This window comes from Amphiprion ocellaris, chromosome 22 (genome assembly GCF_022539595.1).
Source record: "Amphiprion ocellaris isolate individual 3 ecotype Okinawa chromosome 22, ASM2253959v1, whole genome shotgun sequence".
Classification (NCBI taxonomy): domain Eukaryota; kingdom Metazoa; phylum Chordata; class Actinopteri; family Pomacentridae; genus Amphiprion; species Amphiprion ocellaris.
In genome coordinates this window covers 26,645,698-26,665,628 of record NC_072787.1, presented here as the reverse complement: position 1 = coordinate 26,665,628, position 19,931 = coordinate 26,645,698, and the positions used below count along the sequence as shown (strand labels likewise).

The window sequence follows — 19,931 nt, the reverse complement described above, 5'->3', positions numbered from 1 at the left end:
TTGATCCAAATTCTAGAGATCTCAATATTTAATATCTGAATTTAACTTTGTAGACAGAAAAACTACAGTAAGAGTCCTAAAATTCTACTCCCTGTTTCGTCACATTACTACTTCGTGTTTAACGTTTTTTTTAAAGATGAAACGACAGCATTTTGGACGACATACTAAACTATGTTAGGCCTGCTCCAAGCAGGCTCTAGACAGGGTTCTCCCACTTCCCCTCCCCTTCTGTTTTTTCTATAGGTGTGCTTGGCATAGAGGCTGCGGTGGAGCAGGTGGAGCAGGTGGAGCAGGTGGAGCAGGTGGAGCAGGGCCAATCAGAAGCCATCCTCTACAATAAAGCCTGACTCTACTCATCATTCTGTGCCAGACCGTGAAGGATCTACAGTCAGTCTTTGCACCGTTCACTCCAGCCTCCAAACTGTGTAAACTGGTAACTGTTGTCTTTGCTTCCTCCTAGTCTGGATCCCGGCCGTTCGTGTCCACCTGCTCCCGCTGTTCTTGGATCAAAGAACCCTGGCTGCAACAACTCACCTGGTCAGTCTCCCCCGTTTCCTGGACGCCGCAGCCTCCAGAACAGCTGCATGCCACCCAGAGCTTCCCAGCGTCCAACTCCCCCTCATCTAGGTCTACACCTGGTCCCCTTTCAGTCCATTCACGCTGAACCTCAGCACGAGCATTCCAGACTAGTGAGTGGATTCTGGTTTCATGTAGATCGTTTTTTCTAGAGCTCGTGTAAGTGTTGTTACTTCTCTAGTGAATTCCAATTCCTCTGTAGATTTACTTTTGAACTCCTGTATGATTATTAGTAAGCCCTGTGTGTTATTGGTCCGTGTATTTATCTGGCAATTGGATTTTCCGTTCTGAAACGGGTATTGAAAAACAAAAAAACGGGGTTATTTGATTTTCGTTATAAAATACAAAAATTAAAATTGAAATACAAGGCGTTTTTCCTTTTCATGATCAAAAAGGGATATACATTTTTAAAATGCGTTGATCTTCATTTTATATTTGGAATAACAAAAAAAGTAAAATCGGTAAGAGACAGAAACGAAAAAAGGTCCGTTTTTTCATTTTCTGAGACCGGAAGTGGTCATCAGCAAGTGTGGAGCCAAACAGAGGACGGTGCATAGACTGGATATAATTTTTTTCCATTAGTTTTCATGGTCAAAATGAGAGATCAGGTGGCCGATCTTAAAATAAATCAATATTGAATTTTTTATAGAGCGTTAAAGTTTTACGAAGCCAGGGGGCGGGACTACTTGATTGACAGTCTGGTCTGGAATGATTGACAGGTCCTATGGAGGAGGCAGCAGAGACTGCTCTCCTCGTTTGGATTAATTCTGATATAATAACTGTTGGTTTATTTATCGGTGGAGCAGCAGAACATTTTCCACAGACAGTTTTCCTGCCCGTTGGCTTGTTTTAACCAGTTTTCTACCTTCGGCTGATTCTACCAGCAGACACTGAAAGGACTCTGATAGTTCGGTAAGTTAATGTTTATTTTCGTATCGGTGCCGCTTTAATGCACTTTATATGCAGCTTTAGTGTCAGATATAATGTGTGCCATGCACTCCAGATGTTGGTGGAGTTTATTTCTGTGTGTGTTGACCAGAGAAGAAAGTTGTCATCCAGTAAATATTAGCTTTAATGTTAGCGATGCTAACCGAGCTAGCTGCTCAGTCATAGCCTGGTTAAAGCTAACGTAGCATTAAGCTAACGATGTTTGTGTTGTGTTTCATGTAAACAGCTGAAGTGTGTTGTATTCATGTAATGTGGTGCATTTAGTTAATAAAACTGTTCTTGGAGACGCTGGTTCACATTAATGTAACGTTTAGAAAACCTAAATGTAATTAAAACAGTAAGGTTAAGATTCTGTGTTGTCAGTAGTCCTGAATATCTGCTGAGTCTCTGAAGTTAAACTGGAGAAAACAGTAAATCTGCTGTCTAGTCGTTAACATTGTTTAATGACTGATTCACATGTTGTAGTACGTATTCCTGCAGTGTAGACTGGAAAAATAAACTCCCAGAATATGATCAAAGTAATGACGAACCTCTGCTGTTGATGCTGATACTGTGTTGTCTGTCTTCATCTCAGGTGTCTCATGTTCACTGTGAGGATCTTCTGAGTGAAGCCAGCAGAAGGAAAACCTCATCTGGTTGTGAAGAAGGAGACTGAATGGACGACATCCTCAGTGAACCACTTCCTGTTTAACTTTCACTTACAGAAGGACAGACCAACTCTCAGCAGCTTATTATTCTCTGTTCTTAGTGTTCACAGGTTCTATTTATCACCTTTAACTGCATCTCTGCTGTTGGAGCAGAAATACAATATAAAAAGTCCATGTTATTTATAGCAGATATGCAGCATTAAAACATCAACACATTCAGGGCAGGAGCTTCATTATTACCTTTATTGCACATTTAAAAACTACATTATTTAACAATTGTGAACTGTAAAGATGTGTAAACACATGTAATAAATGGATGAAATAAACAACGTGTTGCTGACAGTGAAGTGTAAATACTGAACAGTCACAAGACAAGTTGTATTCTGAAGAGAGGAGCTGAATCTGCAGCACTATTGTTATTACTGGAAGGATGAGGAGGACATCAGTGCTGCTCTTCCTCACAATGATGAAGGACAAAAGACTCTTCAGACAACCACAGCTGGATGTTCATGTTCTCTGGAGCTCTCAGTCCATCAGACTAGATGTTCCCAATGATCCAGACCAAGACTGGAAGGAAAAGACTAACAGTGTGGAAAAGATCTACAAGGTTCTTTCAGTCCAACTGCTGGAATGTTAAATATCAGAGTGAACACATCAGCATATGAATGGAACACAACAGAGTGTTCTGTTTTTGTTCTATTTTTTAATCTTATGGAAATGTTAGTTTTCCTGGCTGAGGCTAAAGACCATTTTACTGCCTTAGATGGACAATAAAGTTTATTCTATTTTATTCTAATGAATCACTAGCATTAGCATGAGCTCCACAGTTATCTGACCATACACTGGTGTAGAGAAAAAAAAACTGAAGCAAAGAACAGAGATATTAACTCAGAACTGAACTGAGAGATTAACATTCATCAGTAACAGTTCTGTGGAGGAACATCAACGTAGATTTATTTATATCTGCTGATCATTAAAACAGCAGTTATCAATTCGTTATGATTGGTAAGCTGTGATCTGCAGGAAACTTAGCTACAGCTAACAGTTAACTAGTTTATGACACTGACTAACCTGATGTAGCATCAGCGTTAGCACTAAATGAGGAAACGTAATCTCAGATTTACAGAACAATTGTAAAACATGACGTTAGAACATGTTTATATCAGAGGTTATAGTCTGATGTTAACTTACAGTAACTTTACTGCTTTATATGTGATGTTGTCCAGATGTGGAGAAGAGTACAACTAGTTACAAAAATGACTTACCTGTAGAGTTTATCTTCATTTTTGGACGCTAACGTTGTTAGCAGCAGCAGGTAAACAGCAGAAGCTGTAAATGTGGGCGGGACAGAGAGGCCTCGACTCTCAGTCAGTCTGACCAATCGCTGCTCTCCGGCTCTCAGTCTGACCAATCACTGCTCTCCGGCTCTCAGTCTGACCATACACAGATATTCATATCTCTGGTAGCTGCAGCTCCCAGTGAACAGGAGGATTTTATTAGAGGAAGTCAGACACAGAGAAACATTAGAGCTCACACTGAAACGGAGCTACAGCTCTGTGTCTTGTAGAAGATTTATTTTCAAAGCTACATGTGTGACGGTGATAATCCGCGCCAGAGCAGACCTCATTAGCACTTCCGCTAGGTCGGCTAACCTTTCCGGTCACTCCAGGGACGCTGTTGTCGGTAATGTAGCCAGAATATGGATTCATTTTTCCTTTGGGCTTGACAAAGACGAGAACAAAAATATTCAGAGCAAGTGGAGCAGCAAGCTAACGCTGATTACAGTTTGTTTACATTTTCAAAATCACGTTTGAAATCACGTAATTTTTCCGTAAAACAAATCACGGCTTTTATTTTGAAAGAGATACCTGGAAACTTTGTTTATCCGTAATTCTGCTAACTTGACTGAACGTGGGCTGCAGTTCCTGTTATTTAAACATGAATACGATGCATAAATGCAGATGGACTTCATATATTTCACTATGCAGACATTTTTATTGCCGTCCAGTACATTTTATAGACATAAACATATTTGATAGAAATATTAGAAATTGATTTCTGTTTCCTCATAATAATTTAGTTAATGCAATTAAATGTTCATCAGTGATTAATCTGTAATGTGAAACTTTTACTTTGCACCTTATTTTTTAAAAATGTAGGTCATTTTAAAGTAAGACATTAAAGGATGGTTTTCTCAGGTAAATTAATTTAAGGTTTAATTGACTGAAATCTTGTTGTGTTTCTTTCAATTTGAAATATCTGGATTTAATTAATCCAGCTCAGTCAGTTCCATTTTATATTATTAAGAATTCTTATTTAGTTTAACACTAGATGATGTATCAGTTCATTGAGTATTTCAGAGCCAGTTTTTTCTTTTCAATTATCTGTATTTAAAGTGATATTATTAAAATATAATTGCAATGAAACAGCAGCAACATAAGAAACGACCAAATATACAAAGGAAGTGCAGCTATTTTAATATAAAAAAACTGATCTATCAGAACATGGTGAAAGTGCAGCTAAAGTTAAGTTAGGAAACTACGGCTAAGCAACGTTTCCTTTTACTTCCAGAAAAACAAAAGCCTCATATTTGCTATTTGTTAAATAAATCACTAAAAGCAACACTTCCACCAAGTTTGTTTTAGTTTGTTGGTATTTATCGGTGGAGCAGCAGCACATTTTCCACAGACAGTTTTACTGTCCGTTGTCTTGTTTTAATGAGTTTTCAGTTCAGTAATTCAGTCCTTCGGCTGATTCGACCAACAGACACTGAAGGACTCTGACAGCTGGTTGGTACTAAATGATAATTTACTGATCGGTGCCGGTTTTAATGAACCTTATGTTCAACTTCAGAGTCAGATATAATGTGAGCAGTGAACCCCAGGAGTTGGTGGAGTTTATTTGTGTGTGTTGACCAGAGAAGAGAGTTAGCATCCAGTGAATATTAGCTTTAATGTGAATCAGCGATGCTGACCGAGCTAGCTGACCAGTCCTGATTAGCAGCTAAATGTAGCATCAAGCTAACGATGTTTGTGTTGTTTCCTGTCAGCAGCTGAAGTGTGTTGTGTTCCTGTAATGTGGTTCATTAAGTTCATAAAACTGTGGCTGGTTGATGTTAATGTAACGTTCAGGAAACTTAAATGTGATTAAAACAGTAACGTTAATGTTCTAGTTGTCAGTAATCAGCTTTAATTTGACACTAAAACAGACTCTGATAGTTTTAAATGACATCAGTTTCATGAATTTGAAAAAGCAGCTTTTTATCCTGAAAGATCAGAATCAGCTCCAACATCTGCATCTGACAGCATCAAGTCAACCAGAAAGAAAAGAAAAAAGAAAATGACTTCTTTCTGATCACATCTGTTCCGCTGCTCACAGGCTGCTGCTGCTCACATTCTTCACATTTATAGTCCACTTTTAAAAGTTCAGCAGACAGGTGCTCTGCTTTGGAGTGTGATGATGTCGTCAGTGATGTGGAGAGTGAAGTTTCCGTTTCACCCACAGTGTGCTTTAGGACAGCTGGGTTGGACTTGATGTTTGAAATACTGACCGACAGCTCAGATTTAACTGTCTGTAGTTCTGTTTTGATGGGTGTTAAACTTTCATTCAAAGCTACCAGGAGCTGGGTCTTTAAAATAACCGCCGTCTCGTTACAGAGTGAAAGTAGCAGTTCCTCCTGAAGGTCAGAGATTGCAGCATCTGAGGGCCTCTTCAAAAGAAGACGTAGTTGATGAAGACGTTCTGGAGCAGGACCAGAAAGACCACGACCAAGCAGCCTTGAGATCTTAGGCAGCGTCTCCCTCAGGTGGGTGTCAACGGTGTTCAGTCAGGTCTGTGGTAATCCCATCAAAAAACAAAACAGAAAAAAATCTAGATTATAAATCAACATGTAACCAAAGCACTCTGTGTATAACGCCATAGTATAGGATGTAGTTCAGAAAATGTCAAAGTATAGTATGCTTTACTCAAGAATAACATAGTATGGCCTGTAGTTCATAGTACAGCATGTCGGCAAAAAAAACCCATAGATTATTATGTGGTTCAAAAAGCACAAAATGATGGGATGTTGCCTAAAATTATCATGTATGATATGTGGTTCAAAAATGTCATAGTGCAGGATATTGTCAAAATAGTATGTTATTCAAGAAAACATCAGAGTATAATATGTCATCTAAAAAATGCCTTAGAATAATATTTCATTGCACAAGTAAAAGTATAGTAATTTTTAAAACTGTTCAAATTCTTATATGTTGCTAAAAAACAAAAAAAAAACTAAAACAAAAAACCTAAAACAAAAAAAAGGTCATAGTAATATGTCAATTAAAAATGCCTATAGTTTAGCATGTTGCTCTAAAAACGTCACAGTATAGCCTTTAGTCCACAGCTGTCAGTAGGTGAGGAGCAACACAAAAACAGTCCAAACGCTGGTTTCCAGAGGGTTAAACGAGTATTTATTTGAAAGAGTAAGTTTACAACAAATCAACATCTGAGGGGGTTAAAAGCAAATGGGTGTTAGTAAAATAAAAATAAATAAACAGAACTAAAGTGAACTTCATGTTGACATTGATGGGCATTCCAACCAGGAACAAAGTAAAAGATAATCAATACGAAAAAAAACTCTTCCTGTTCACCTCTTAAAACCCAAAAACACACCGCAGTAGCAGCCTAAACTAAAGCTACCAATGGGTTCCCTGTTTTCCTTTGTGAACAATTCAAAGGTCCCTCTCTATCTCCCCACATATCCACCAACCACTGGAACACATCTCCAAAGTTCTGCTGGACCAGCTCAGCTTCCCCTCAGAAGAAGTGCTGCCACCTGCCAGATGAAGGAGCCTTTTGAGAGGCAGCTGGCATCGTGATTGGACTGTACTTTGGTCTGTTCCAATCCAGCTTCAGCTCCAGAGACGGCAGGCGGGACGAGTCAATGGAGGCCGGGTGGATGAAGACATGCAGCTGAGTACAATCCAGAAAACAACAGAGGAGGAGTGCAGCAGCCCAGAGCCAGAACAACCAGAGTAGCATGGTATGTCTCTTAGAAAACATCATAGTATAGCCTTTGGGATGAAAAAACACCATCATATACATCGTATATTGTACAAATAACAAGTCAAAGGAAAGAGACATACATTGTAGAATTGTAGTAATTGTGGGCTGACTGATTTACTGATTATCAGTATTTTATTTTTTACTGATTTACGGTAATAAATCAATTTAAAAATGGTGCTACTTTGGCTCTGAACCTTTATCTACCTGTGGTCGCTCTGTCTTCTGGAGTGATTTGATTGGTTATACGTCACGATTAAAACTCCTTTAACTTAACATCTGTAAACAAAACAAAAACATATCAACAAAGTTTTCTGTTAGAGTTTGTGTTCTTCTAAGTTTAACTCCAAGATTTTAAATACTTTCATTTACTGCAAATGAATATCTACTCCAAAGGTCTCACTAATAATCATTATCAGCCTTAAAAACCCACAAAACACCCCTCTATACTGGACCACACTTAGTACAGTCCGGTTCCCCCTTCTATAAATCTGCTTGGAATCTTCCACTTCCTGTTTGTCAAAGTGGCCTTCTACCTGGACAGGTTTTGTTGGAGCTCATGCAACAAACATTTTGGGTAATTGCACTTTAATATGGATGGATGACACTGAATTAGAGTCTGTTTTAATGAGACTGAGTTAAGATGTGTAGCTCTGTCATTAAATAGGAAATTATTTCTCAGAATTCACAGAGAAAAGTCTGAAATGTTTGCTAGGTTAGCGTCCCACATGTTCTTTGGCTCAGCTAAAGCTAACTCTCTCCAACTTGTGGATCTCTTGAGTTGCTTGTTGTTAAAATATCTTGCTGGAGGTGCTGAAGCTCAGAAAGTCTGAGATGTTTGTTCAAAATAAGCTCATTCTCAAATCTGATCTGAACTGTCCTCTTTTGTTTGAACTTTACCTAAACTTAGGAGTTAATGACAGAGCAGCACATCCAGACTCAGTCTCATTTATGTAGAGATTAAACTTCAGTGTCATTCATTGATGTTAAAGTGCAGTTTTTCAAATGTTTGTTGCACATGCTCCCGACCAAACCAGTCCAGGTGGAAGACGATGTGAAGAGAAAGCTCCAGAGGATGAATATCACACATTTACGTTGGAAATAAATGTCCTTTAATTTGACATTGTCATGCAAAAGTTGGATTTCCCTTTAATGGTGTTCAAATCTTTGTTGAGTGTTTTGTTGATGTTGGTTTCTAAATGTTTTCTGACACTCGGCCCCAAAGATTAAAACCTTTTACGGCTCACAAGCTGCAACAATTCACACATTATCAACTATCTTTCTGACTAAACTAAGATAAAAAGTGAAAAAATGCCTGATTCCTGCATCATGAATGTAAATCTTTTTGGTTTTTATGACAGTAAACTGAATATATTTGGGTTTGACATTTTATAAACCAAAACATGAATTAGTGGAGAAAACAATCAACAGATTAATGGACAAAGAAAATGTGTTTTCCAACATATATGGCTGAATTACTCCAACATTACAAGATATATACAATTTTAATTCAATTTTATTTATATAACGCCAATTACAGGTCAAACTGTCTCAAGATGCTTTATTTTTATATTTTTTGTCATATCTAAAATATGACAAAGTAAGAAATTAAAATTTCGTGACTAATCCAATTTATTATTTGGTTTTTAAGAGACTAATCGACAATTAAAATAACTTTCTAAACTAAAACTAATAAACATGAGGTCAAATAGAAGGAACAGTTTTAAATACTGCTGTCCCACGATGACAAGAATAAAGTTTGTCAACAAAAAGTAAATCTGCTGGTGGATTCCATGAAAGTCCTAATAAATGATAATAAAGTGTGATACTAAAGGTTTGTGGTGCTAAAAATGTCAAAGTAAAGATATCAAGTTGAACATCTGGATGGAGGTTGATAAAAGTTGACCTTCCTTCATTTCTCTGGAGCAACTCCATGGATTTTATGGATGGTGGTTAAAGACCTGCTCTTCTAGTGGTCTTCCTTCTAGTCGCTGTAAAAAGTCAGTCCATCCTGGCCGACTTCAACACCTCTTCATGACAACTTGTTCTGCCTCTGACCTGGTAGAAACTCCAGAAACTCGGGAAAACCTGTTGAGACTCGAAGAACTCGTGGAGACTCGAAGAACTCGTCGGGCGGGGGAAGGTGTGGTGGGCGGTGTGGGGAGGTGGGGGAGTAGAGGGGGGAGGCCGCCACCCACCTCCCCACCTACTCTCCGCCCTGACTCCACCCAGACTCCGCCTTGGCTCCACCCATGTGGTCACTTGAGGAACTACGATGCCAAAGGGACGACGAATTTATTTCTTTGTATCTGATCTGTAGCTCAGTGAGTTAAGGATTTGCCTATGGAGCTGCAGGTCGCTGGTTCAAGACCAGACACTTCTTAAATTTTCTCAAAATCCTGACAAAGACAAAGAAAGAAAACTGCCGGTGGCGGGTCTCGAACCTGCGACCCTCCACTCTGTAGTCCTCTTCTTATCCCCCTGAGCTACTCACTCAGATACTAATTCTTCTTTTTTTTGCGCATTTATCATCTATTTTTTCTCGTTTTCGAGTTTTTTTTTTAACTCGAGTCTTGACTCAACCGTTTTTCTCAGGAGGTTGGACTTCAGCCTTTGTGCTGGAGGGTGGAACCCTCAGTTCCAAGACTTTCCAAAGCCTCCACACCTCCCGAGTCCTCAGGACCTGAGCTTTCACACAGTCTGAGGGCTGAAATTTTCTAAGTCTCACAGTAGTTCTCTGTTAGATTGAACCTTCAGACAGTCCAAGGACTGATATCTTCTAAGTTCCTGAGTAGTTCTCTGTTAGTTTGAACCTTCAGACAGTCTCAGGGCTGAAGTTTGAAAAGTTTCTCAGTACTTCTCTGTTAGTTTGAACCTTTAGACAGTCTGCGGACTGAAATTTTAAAAGTTTCTCAGTACTTCTCTGTTAGTTTGAACTTTCTGGTTAACAGAAGCCTTAAAACTTGTGACCATGAGTCTTGATTTCACATTTAGACCATCCATCTGAGTTCTTCTCAGACCTTCACCTGTGGGTTTTTTAGAAATACTGAACAAACTTTGATTCTCTTCACTGAACAGTAAAGTTTGTGGAGATCAGAAGGTAACATTAGTTTGATCAATGCCTTCAACTACTAGTAGACTTTATCTGGAAAGCAGTTTTCTGAAATGAGTTCTTAGTAAATCTGTCCACAATCAAACCAAGAACATAGAAAGAGGAAATGTTTGAAGAAACAACTTGATGTTTTCATTTCAGACTAGAAAACGCTTTAAGACTTGATCTGTTTTTGCTCTTTTTCATCGTTTTATTGTCTCTTCTGTTTAATTTGATCTTCTAAAGTCTAACTGGTGTCTTTTCAAATGTTTTGTCTTTAGTTTGATTCTTCTTAAATGTTTAATTTTGCTCTTTTCTCGCCTTTTATTCTTTTCTAATGTCTGATTTGATTTCCAAATGTTTTGTCTTTTTAATGTTTAATTGTTTTTTCAAATGTTTTATCTGCTTGTTTGAAAAATTTCCTTTTTTTTTCCAATGTTTAATTTTTCGATTAAATCTTTAAGGTTTTTCTTTTTAAATGTTTTACCACCTTTCAATGTTTAATTTTCTTTTTAAATGCTTCATTGTATTTTCTGTTTAATTCCTGTTTAAAGTTTTATTGTCTTTAAGATTTAATTTACTAATTAAACATTTAATTTTTTAATTAAATGTTTTGTCCTTTTAAAGGTTTAATAATCTAATTAAATGTTTTGTATTTTTTAAATTTTTAATTATCTAAAATATTTCATCTTTAATGTTTAATATTTTTGTTCAAAAAACTTTGTTTAATTTCATAATTACATGTATTATTTAATTGTATTTAATGTTTAATTTTCTTTTTCAAAGTTTATTGTATTAAATGCTTTTTTCCTTTGATTTAATTGCTTTTTTAATGTAGTTTATTTCTTCAATCTTTTTTTCTGTCAAGATTTTAACCCCAACCTTAAAAATGAAACAAACCCTTAAATCTCAATGAAAATACTTCTGTTGTCACAATCATGAGTTAGTCAATTATTCACTTTATCAATTCAACTTTATTTGTTTAGCACCTTTCACACAGATGACAAAACTAAACAAGCAAACAGAAAAAACTACTAAAACTATGATTACAACTCAAAAACATTTTTTAAAAAAAGATTTAACATGGTAATAAAATATGTTGTGTTCAGGGGATGGAGGGAGTTTATTGAAGTCTTCTTGGGCTCACATGGGAAATCATTTAAAATATAAACTTGATATTCACTCTAAGGAAACTGCAGAGTGACAGAAGAACCAACAATATCTCCTGTTTTCTCCTTTAATGAGTCGACTCTTCTTGTGCTTTCAGACCAAAGAACTACAGACTCTTCACAACCTGCTCAAACTCTTGGTACAGGACCTCACCACACGGGTCAAGAAGGTTTCTGTCTCATTTCTACTCTGAAGCTCACCTTCTCCTGCTCAAACTGCTGACAAATGTTTCTGCTGCTCTAAAGTCTGGTCTCCAGAACTTCCTAAAAACTCTCAAAGTCTCTTCTGCTGCAGGTTGCTTTGTAGAACTGTTCCAGAAAACCTCACTAAACCACATGGAGGAGCCTCAAGATAGTCGTCCAAATGAAACCATACAAAAACCAAACTAGTACAACCCAAACGCTAAAGTCTCCTGCAGCCTACCAGAGAACCTCTGAGAACAGAGAATCAGGACAGGAACTCTTACCTTCTGGACAACCAACGCTGGTTCTCAAACAAGAATACAGAATGTGTCTGACCAAAAACCTCTGAAGACTCACTACAGCCAAGATAAAGACACAACTCAGCTGCACCAAATCCACTAATCACTGCACACATTAGCACCATGTGCTAACTGTGACTAAAGAACCACATTTACCAAGACAACTATCCAGTACAAAGCCCTAAAACACACCAAGAAACACATTAAAGATGATTTTACTGCTGGAAGCTGCAAGCCAACGCCTAAAGAACAAACTGAAGCAATGGAGCCAAACCCGGTTCAGTGGTGAAGAGAAACAGAGGAAATGTTTGGCTGCAGCCACATGAAGCAGGAAGACACTGAGCTGCTCAGGTGTTCCTGACAACACCAAGCAGCCACCTGGACAGCCAATAGGAACACAGCCACATGGACAGCCAATAGGAACACAGCTTCCTGGAAATCCAGAGGGCTGGCTTAGTCAAGGAAATTTAATTTAAAGTTGAAGCAGAAAGTTAACAAAGAAAGTTGAAAACCACCTTCTGATCCCTGAAATCTCTGAGTTTTCACACAAAGAACACCTGAACATGTCAAACTGGTTCCATAGTAGAACCGTCACACACTGTTATCTACATCTCTCTACATCATTTTGCCATGAATGAGTGATACATCTTCAGAACAGGATCTTTCAGTAAATCTGGGACTTTTGGATGAAGTATTTGACCAGATGTCTCCAGATTACCACAGGATTCCAAACCTGTTTGTAGTTTTGTGAAATTTTGGACGACATACTAAACTATGACATTTTTGTGACATTTTACCTTGAAAAACACTCCAGAAAGGTTTTATTTGAAAAAAACTCATCATGAATTTTGGCGCAAAAAAAAATGCAATTTTTCAACATGTTGTAAAAACGTGCCATATGATGAAATAATGTAAAGGAGGCTGTGAAAAACACTCCAGAAAGGTTTTCGTTGAAAAAAAAAATCATCATGAATTTTGGTGCAAAAAAAACGCCTTACTATACTATGTAGAAAAAAAATGCGATTTTTCAAACATATTGTAAAAACGTGCCATATGATGAAATAATGTAAAGGAGGCCATGAAAAACACTCCAGAAAGGTTTCCGTTGAGAAAAAAAAAAAGAATTTTGGCGCAAAAAAAACGCCTTACTATACTATGTCGAAAAAAAATGCGATTTTTCAACATGTTGTAAAAACGTGCCATATGATGAAATAATGTAAAGGAGGCTGTGAAAAACACTCCAGAAAGGTTTTCGTTGAAAAAAAAAATCATCATGAATTTTGGTGCAAAAAAAACGCCTTACTATACTATGTCGAAAAAAAATGCGATTTTTCAAACATATTGTAAAAACGTGCCATATGATGAAATAATGTAAAGGAGGCCGTGAAAAACACTCCAGAAAGGTTTTCGTTGGAAAAAAAAAAAAAAAATTTTGGCGCAAAAATACGCCTTACTATACTATGTCGAAAAAAAATGCGATTTTTCAAACATGTTGTAAAAACGTGCCATATGATGAAATAATGTAAAGGAGGCTGTGAAAAACACTCCAGAAAGGTTTTCGTTGAAAAAAAAAATCATCATGAATTTTGGTGCAAAAAAAACGCCTTACTATACTATGTCGAAAAAAAATGCGATTTTTCAAACATATTGTAAAAACGTGCCATATGATGAAATAATGTAAAGGAGGCCGTGAAAAACACTCCAGAAAGGTTTTCGTTGGAAAAAAAAAAAAAGAATTTTGGCGCAAAAATACGCCTTACTATACTATGTCGAAAAAAAATGCGATTTTTCAAACATGTTGTCAAAACGTGCCATATGATGAAATAATGTAAAGGAGGCTGTGAAAAACACTCCAGAAAGGTTTTCGTTGAAAAAAAAAATCATCATGAATTTTGGTGCAAAAAAAACGCCTTACTATACTATGTCGAAAAAAAATGCGATTTTTCAAACATATTGTAAAAACGTGCCATATGATGAAATAATGTAAAGGAGGCCGTGAAAAACACTCCAGAAAGGTTTTCGTTGGAAAAAAAAAAAAAAAGAATTTTGGCGCAAAAATACGCCTTACTGTACTATGTCGAAAAAAAATGCGATTTTTCAAACATGTTGTCAAAACGTGCCATATGATGAAATAATGTAAAGGAGGCTGTGAAAAACACTCCAGAAAGGTTTTCATTGGAAAAAAAAAAAAAAAGAATTTTGGCGCAAAAATACGCCTTACTATACTATGTCGAAAAAAAATGCGATTTTTCAAACATGTTGTCAAAACGTGCCATATGATGAAATAATGTAAAGGAGGCTGTGAAAAACACTCCAGAAAGGTTTTCGTTGAAAAAAAAAATCATCATGAATTTTGGTGCAAAAAAAACGCCTTACTATACTATGTCGAAAAAAAATGCGATTTTTCAAACATGTTGTAAAAACGTGCCATATGATGAAATAATGTAAAGGAGGCCGTGAAAAACACTCCAGAAAGGTTTTCGTTGAAAAAAAAAATCATGAATTTTGGCGCAAAAAAAACGCCTTACTATACTATGTCGAAAAAAAATGCGATTTTTCAAACATGTTGTAAAAACGTGCCATATGATGAAATAATGTAAAGGAGGCCGTGAAAAACACTCCAGAAAGGTTTTCTTTGAAAAAAAAAATCATCATGAATTTTGGCGCAAAAAAAACGCCTTACTATACTATGTCGAAAAAAAATGCGATTTTTCAACATGTTGTAAAAACGTGCCATATGATGAAATAATGTAAAGGAGGCTGTGAAAAACACTCCAGAAAGGTTTTCTTTGAAAAAAAAATCATCATGAATTTTGGCGCAAAAAAAAACGCCTTACTATACTATGTCGAAAAAAAATGCGATTTTTCAAACATGTTGTAAAAACGTGCCATATGATGAAATAATGTAAAGGAGGCCGTGAAAAACACTCCAGAAAGGTTTTCGTTGGAAAAAAAAAAAAAAAGAATTTTGGCGCAAAAAAAAACGCCTTACTATACTGTCGGGGAAAAAAATGCGATTTTTCAGCATGTAAAAACGTGCCATATGATGAAATAATGTAAAGAGGCCATGAAAAACCTAGTTTTAATGACGTACTTTTACAGGTTGTAGTCGATGGATGGCCACAAATTTTGATCCAAATTTGACCTTGCATGAATATAAGCAGCAGGAAGCATCATTAAAATTCTACTTCCTGTTTCTTTACATTCATGTTAAAGACTTTTTTTCAGATTAAATGACTTTAAGCTTTCAAAAGATGCTGAAACTCTGAAAGTGGCTCAAACTTCATTTTACTGCAGAACGAGTGAACTTTATACTTTACGTGGATGTTGTTGACCTGATGTTGGACTTTAACGTATCGTAAAGTGTAAATATTCGACAGTTTGCTCTTGAAGACAAACAAATGAGGCGTGTTTAGAGAAATCTTTCCTTGTTTTTATTTATCACACATTTAGAAAATGAACCACACTATACAAATGTCCACCGTTCAGTGATGAATCCTGCGTGAACCAAAGCAACCGGAGCAGATGACGAAGCCGCTCTGATTGGCCCACTGACTCTTTAATTTTACTCGTTAACTCTTTTCAGGTGGTCGCCATGGTGCAGGTAGGCAGTAGCATGCAGAAACCTTTGGATGCAGCGGCGGCTCTCCTCTGATTGGCTAATTCATTATGTTTTTTTTGCGCTATGTAAAGACGGGAGGCGGGGCTTAACTCCTCACAGTCTGTATTTACAACGTGACGACAGGGAGGCGGGACCAGAGTTCTGCCCAGCGACACGCTCACAACATGGCCGCTGCTCGGAGGGATCCACACTTTATTACTCAGACATAAAATTAAAAATTAAAAAAACCAAAGAAAAGAGAACAAATAAAAGGGAGGAGAGCCGGCGGACAGCTGGGAGGAGCTCAGGCCAGGTAGCTGTAGGTGTCCTTCTCCCCGTCCACTCGCTCCAGATACTCCTTCTCTATGAGGATGTCGATGCATTTCTGGCCACAAGAGGGAGACAAAATGCCGTCAGTATATACAGACTAGACAAGCACAGTCTGGTTCATACGTCCACAGAGATCCATAAAAACACTCATTTAGACACATTTTAATGCTAATTTTGAAGTTTGCCAAGTTCAAGACGAGACGACAAACTAAACTATGTCGTCCGAAATGTCTCAAAAACGGCATAGTCAATTTAGTACGTCGTCCAAAATGTCTCAAAAACGTAACTTTTCAGGAGGTTAAAGTTGGAATTTTAGGATTTCTTGATCGAACTTTCAGATGATTTCCTCAAAACTTTTCCTGAACAGAATGTTGTTTAACTTCTCATTTTGACAGCTGTTAGAATTTCAAGCTGGTTAGAAAAGTTAGAAAAAAACTCTAAGAATTCAGGAATTTAACAAAGATTGAGGATTTTAAAGTGCGTCCTGAAGCTCTCACCTTGATGACGGGGACTCTGGGCTTGAACCGGGACGACAGCTGGTTCAGGACTTCAGCCAGGAGCTGCTGGTGCTTCAGGACCTTCCTCATCTTCATGATCCTCACGATGGCGGCCTGAAATCCAAAAACAACCAAAACACAACCGTTTATCTTCGTCCTCAGAGTCACAAAAACGCAAAAACATTTAATTCAACTCTTTTCTGTGAACAAAATTAAAAAAAAAAAAAAAAAACAATATTTAAATCACAAGCTGCAGAAGGAAAATGAGCCTTGAAGTATGTAAATATTCAAGTAAACCAGTTTTAGTGCATTTTTTTTCTAAAAGTGAACCAAAGCTTTAGTGTAAAAAATAAAACAAAAAATAAAAAATTGATCAGATTTTTAGTGTGAAAATAATAAATTAAAGCAGAGTTTCAGAGCAGAATGATTCAACAAAAATGAACGATTTTTGTGAAAAAGTTTTAGAGCATTTTTTAAAAAATTTGATTAACATTAACCAGCGTTTTAGTGAAAAATCTTAAGAAAATAAAATTGAACTAGAGTTTTAGTGTGAAAATATTAAAATTAACCACAGCTTTAAAGCAAAATTAATAAATTTAACTAGAATTGTAGTCAAAATATTCAAGTGAATTAAAGTTTTAGTGCAAAATTATTAAATTAAAATTAACCAGAGTTTTAGTGTAAAATAAGAAAATAAAAGTAAACCAGTTTTAGTGTTAGATTTTACATTAAACTGAACGTTTTAGTGCAAAATTATTCAATTAAAGTTAAACAGTTTTAGTGTAAAATTATTCAATTAAAATTACAGTTTTAGTGTAAAATTATTCAATTAAAATTAAATACAGTTTTAGTGTAAAATCAAAAACAAAGTAAACCAGATTTAGTGCAAAATTATTCAATTAAAATTAAATACAGCTTTAGTGTAAAATTATTATATTTCAATTAACTAGACTTTTAGTGTATAATCAGATTTTTTTTAAGTAAACCAGAGTTTAAGTGAAAATATTAAAGTCAATTAAAGTTTTAGTGCCATGTTGTTGTCCAGTTGTTTTGTTTTTTTATTCTTTTGATCTGAACATCACAATAAAAGCCTGTGTTTTGTTGTTTATTAAATATATATCTAATATATATAAATGTAAACATGAGCGGGCCGCTCTGACCTGGATGAGGAGCTTCCGGTCCTCCTCGATGTTCTTGTGAGTTGTCTCCTGCTCCTGTTTCTGCTCCGTCTTCATCGGGACGTTGATGTTCACCCTCAGCTTCTTACTGCAGAAACAAACAGTCGATGTTCAGCAACGGCTTCGTCTTTTTATCGTTGTGATTAAAAAAAAAAAAAAAAAAAGCAAAGTTTCTCACTTCTTGTATCCGAGGAAGAGCTTGATGACAGTGTCGGGTTTGAACTCCACCTCGTCCACGTTGGCGTTCTCGTCCTCCAGAACCTAAGGGTTTGGATTGAAGGTCAGAGCTGAGTCTAGAAATCGTTAAATAATGATTAAAAACATGAAAACCACTGAAATCTGAGTTTAAAACCTGTCTGGCGCCACCTAGTGCTTCACTGAGAAAAGATTCAAAGAAAATGTGATCAAATCTCCTCAGAATCAGAGGAATTTTAATTCAGTAGATTTAATGAATCCATGCTGAGTTTTACCTTTTCATCAATAATTTTTGTGTTTTGAAAGTTTACCCCGAATACACTTTTTAAGGACTATTTTCCTGCAGGGTCTCTGATCTACCGCACGGCTCTAGAGATGATCCAGACATTTGTGTAAATTTTACTCACCAGCAGCTTCGACTTTAACAAGATCTGCAGAACTTGAACCAAAATGTCCTGAAAACAAAACGAAGAAACCGTCGGTAAGCAAACAAATAGATGAGTTAGAAGTGGTTTAAGGTGTAAAACGAGTGTTTGTTTCTTCGTACAGTTTTGATCTGTGTGCTGTCAGTGAGCTGCTGCACGGTGTAGCTGTCCTCCGTGTTGTACTGCAGTAGGATGGCCATCTGGAAGGTGGAGGCCTGCAGTGTGTACCTGCCAACAACAATAACAAAAGGCTCAGTACAACTTTCAAGCACAGAGACTTCAATGTTTCTGGGTTTTGGCGCCCCCTGCCCACCTGTTCTTGAAGCAGTTGGTGACCAGCTCTCCTTTGGACAGGTGGTACAGCCAGGTGAGCTTCCTGCCGCTGTGTCTGCTGGCGTAGAACGCTGTGAAGCGCTGATAGCTCCGCTCCAGCTGCATAAGAACAGATAAAAGAGGAGGATTCAGAGCTGTGGTTCTCAAACTGAGGCACTAGGTGGCCTCTCTAAAGCCTCTGAAGGTCTCCAGAACTGAAAACATCTCTGTAGCCTTGAGTAAAAAGAGATTAAAAGACGGGAAAAGCTGTTTTTTTTTTTAGCTTTGAATGGAGTTCAGATGCTGGAACAAACAATCCAACAAGACTGTGAGCCTTAATAGTTGCATTTTTATGCCTGTAAGTTAAATTTCTAGAGAAAATCAACCTGTTTACTTCTTCCAGAAACTTTCAGAAATCCCATGGTAACCATAAGAAGTTCTAAAATCTCCAGATATCCCGTGCTAACCATAAGAAATCCCAAATTCCCCAGAAATTTTGTGCTAATCAGAAAAAGTTCTAAATTCTCCAGAAATCCCATGCTAGCCAGAAGTAGTTCTAAATTCTCCAGATATCCTGGAACAAGCAAACCAATAAGACTGAAATTTTAAAGTTGCAGGTTTATGACTATGTTAGTTTTCCTCGTTGAAGAAGGCCCAATTGTGTACCCGCAAAACTAAAAACTCTGCAAAAACACATTTTTCCCCCCACAGCAGCAAAAGAATGAAACCTTTTGCAGCTTTTAAGTCATGCATTTTGTTTCACTCAATCATTAAATCTGCTCTTCACAGGGTTGTAAAACTGAGTTGTCCAGACGTTGTCTTACCTCTGAAGGCAGAGCGAAGGTGCAGGACTGCTGGAAAGGCCAAGACCCGGAGCTCAGGACCTGGATACTGAAGTCCACTGTAAAAGAAATCTAATTAATCAGCTGCAGTTCGTCAGGCAAGAAGAGACAGAAAATTCAATTTACTGGCTGCACGTCCTTAAAGACACAACCAGCCTCTTAATCCATCTCTATACTTTCACAGTAAAAGGTCTGGTGTGTTTTTTAAAGTTTCTACAAGTGAATTATATTTACCTGGTTCTGCTTTTAATTCCACAGTCATTAAAAATGTATTTCAACACACACGCGCGCGCGCGCGCACACACACACACACACACACACACACACACACACACACACACACACACACACACACACACACACACACACACACACATATAATTTAAAACAAAAAAGTGTTTTCCGGAAAAAAAACAAACAAAAACAAAAAGACACTACAGCATTATTAATTATGGAGATTAACCTAAATTAACCTGCAACCTACTAAATTATATAGATGAAAATTCTACAAATTCAAGGTTTATCTTTGAACAAGCAGTTTTTTCTTTTTGTGTGTTTAATTCGAGTGTTTTTAAGTGTGAATGTGTGCGCGTAG

The 19,931-nt window shown here is 37.0% G+C and overlaps 1 protein-coding gene and 1 long non-coding RNA gene across 3 annotated transcripts in view; one reads left to right on the top strand and one right to left on the bottom strand.

Annotated features, from left to right (window-relative positions):
- The first annotated feature begins 353 nt into the window (after nucleotides 1–353).
- LOC129348000 (uncharacterized) lies at nucleotides 354–19,708 on the top strand. The gene is made up of 4 exons (XR_008600391.1): nucleotides 354–689; nucleotides 5,828–5,976; nucleotides 6,890–7,194; nucleotides 11,573–19,708. It is a non-coding gene; the product is annotated as an uncharacterized LOC129348000 (long non-coding RNA).
- The window catches only part of LOC111571338 (cullin-1), a 32,252-nt gene continuing 27,688 nt past the window's right edge, over nucleotides 15,368–19,931 (bottom strand). For both annotated transcript variants that reach the window (XM_055007111.1, XM_055007112.1), the window contains exons 15-22: nucleotides 19,319–19,395; nucleotides 18,496–18,614; nucleotides 18,305–18,410; nucleotides 18,165–18,212; nucleotides 17,741–17,823; nucleotides 17,545–17,650; nucleotides 16,385–16,498; nucleotides 15,368–15,942 (exon numbers count right to left, since the gene is read on the bottom strand). In XM_055007111.1, the coding sequence (XP_054863086.1) occupies nucleotides 15,862–15,942; nucleotides 16,385–16,498; nucleotides 17,545–17,650; nucleotides 17,741–17,823; nucleotides 18,165–18,212; nucleotides 18,305–18,410; nucleotides 18,496–18,614; nucleotides 19,319–19,395 (734 nt within the window). In that variant the 3' untranslated portion in view covers nucleotides 15,368–15,861. The remainder of the gene's footprint in view (nucleotides 15,943–16,384; nucleotides 16,499–17,544; nucleotides 17,651–17,740; nucleotides 17,824–18,164; nucleotides 18,213–18,304; nucleotides 18,411–18,495; nucleotides 18,615–19,318; nucleotides 19,396–19,931) is intronic.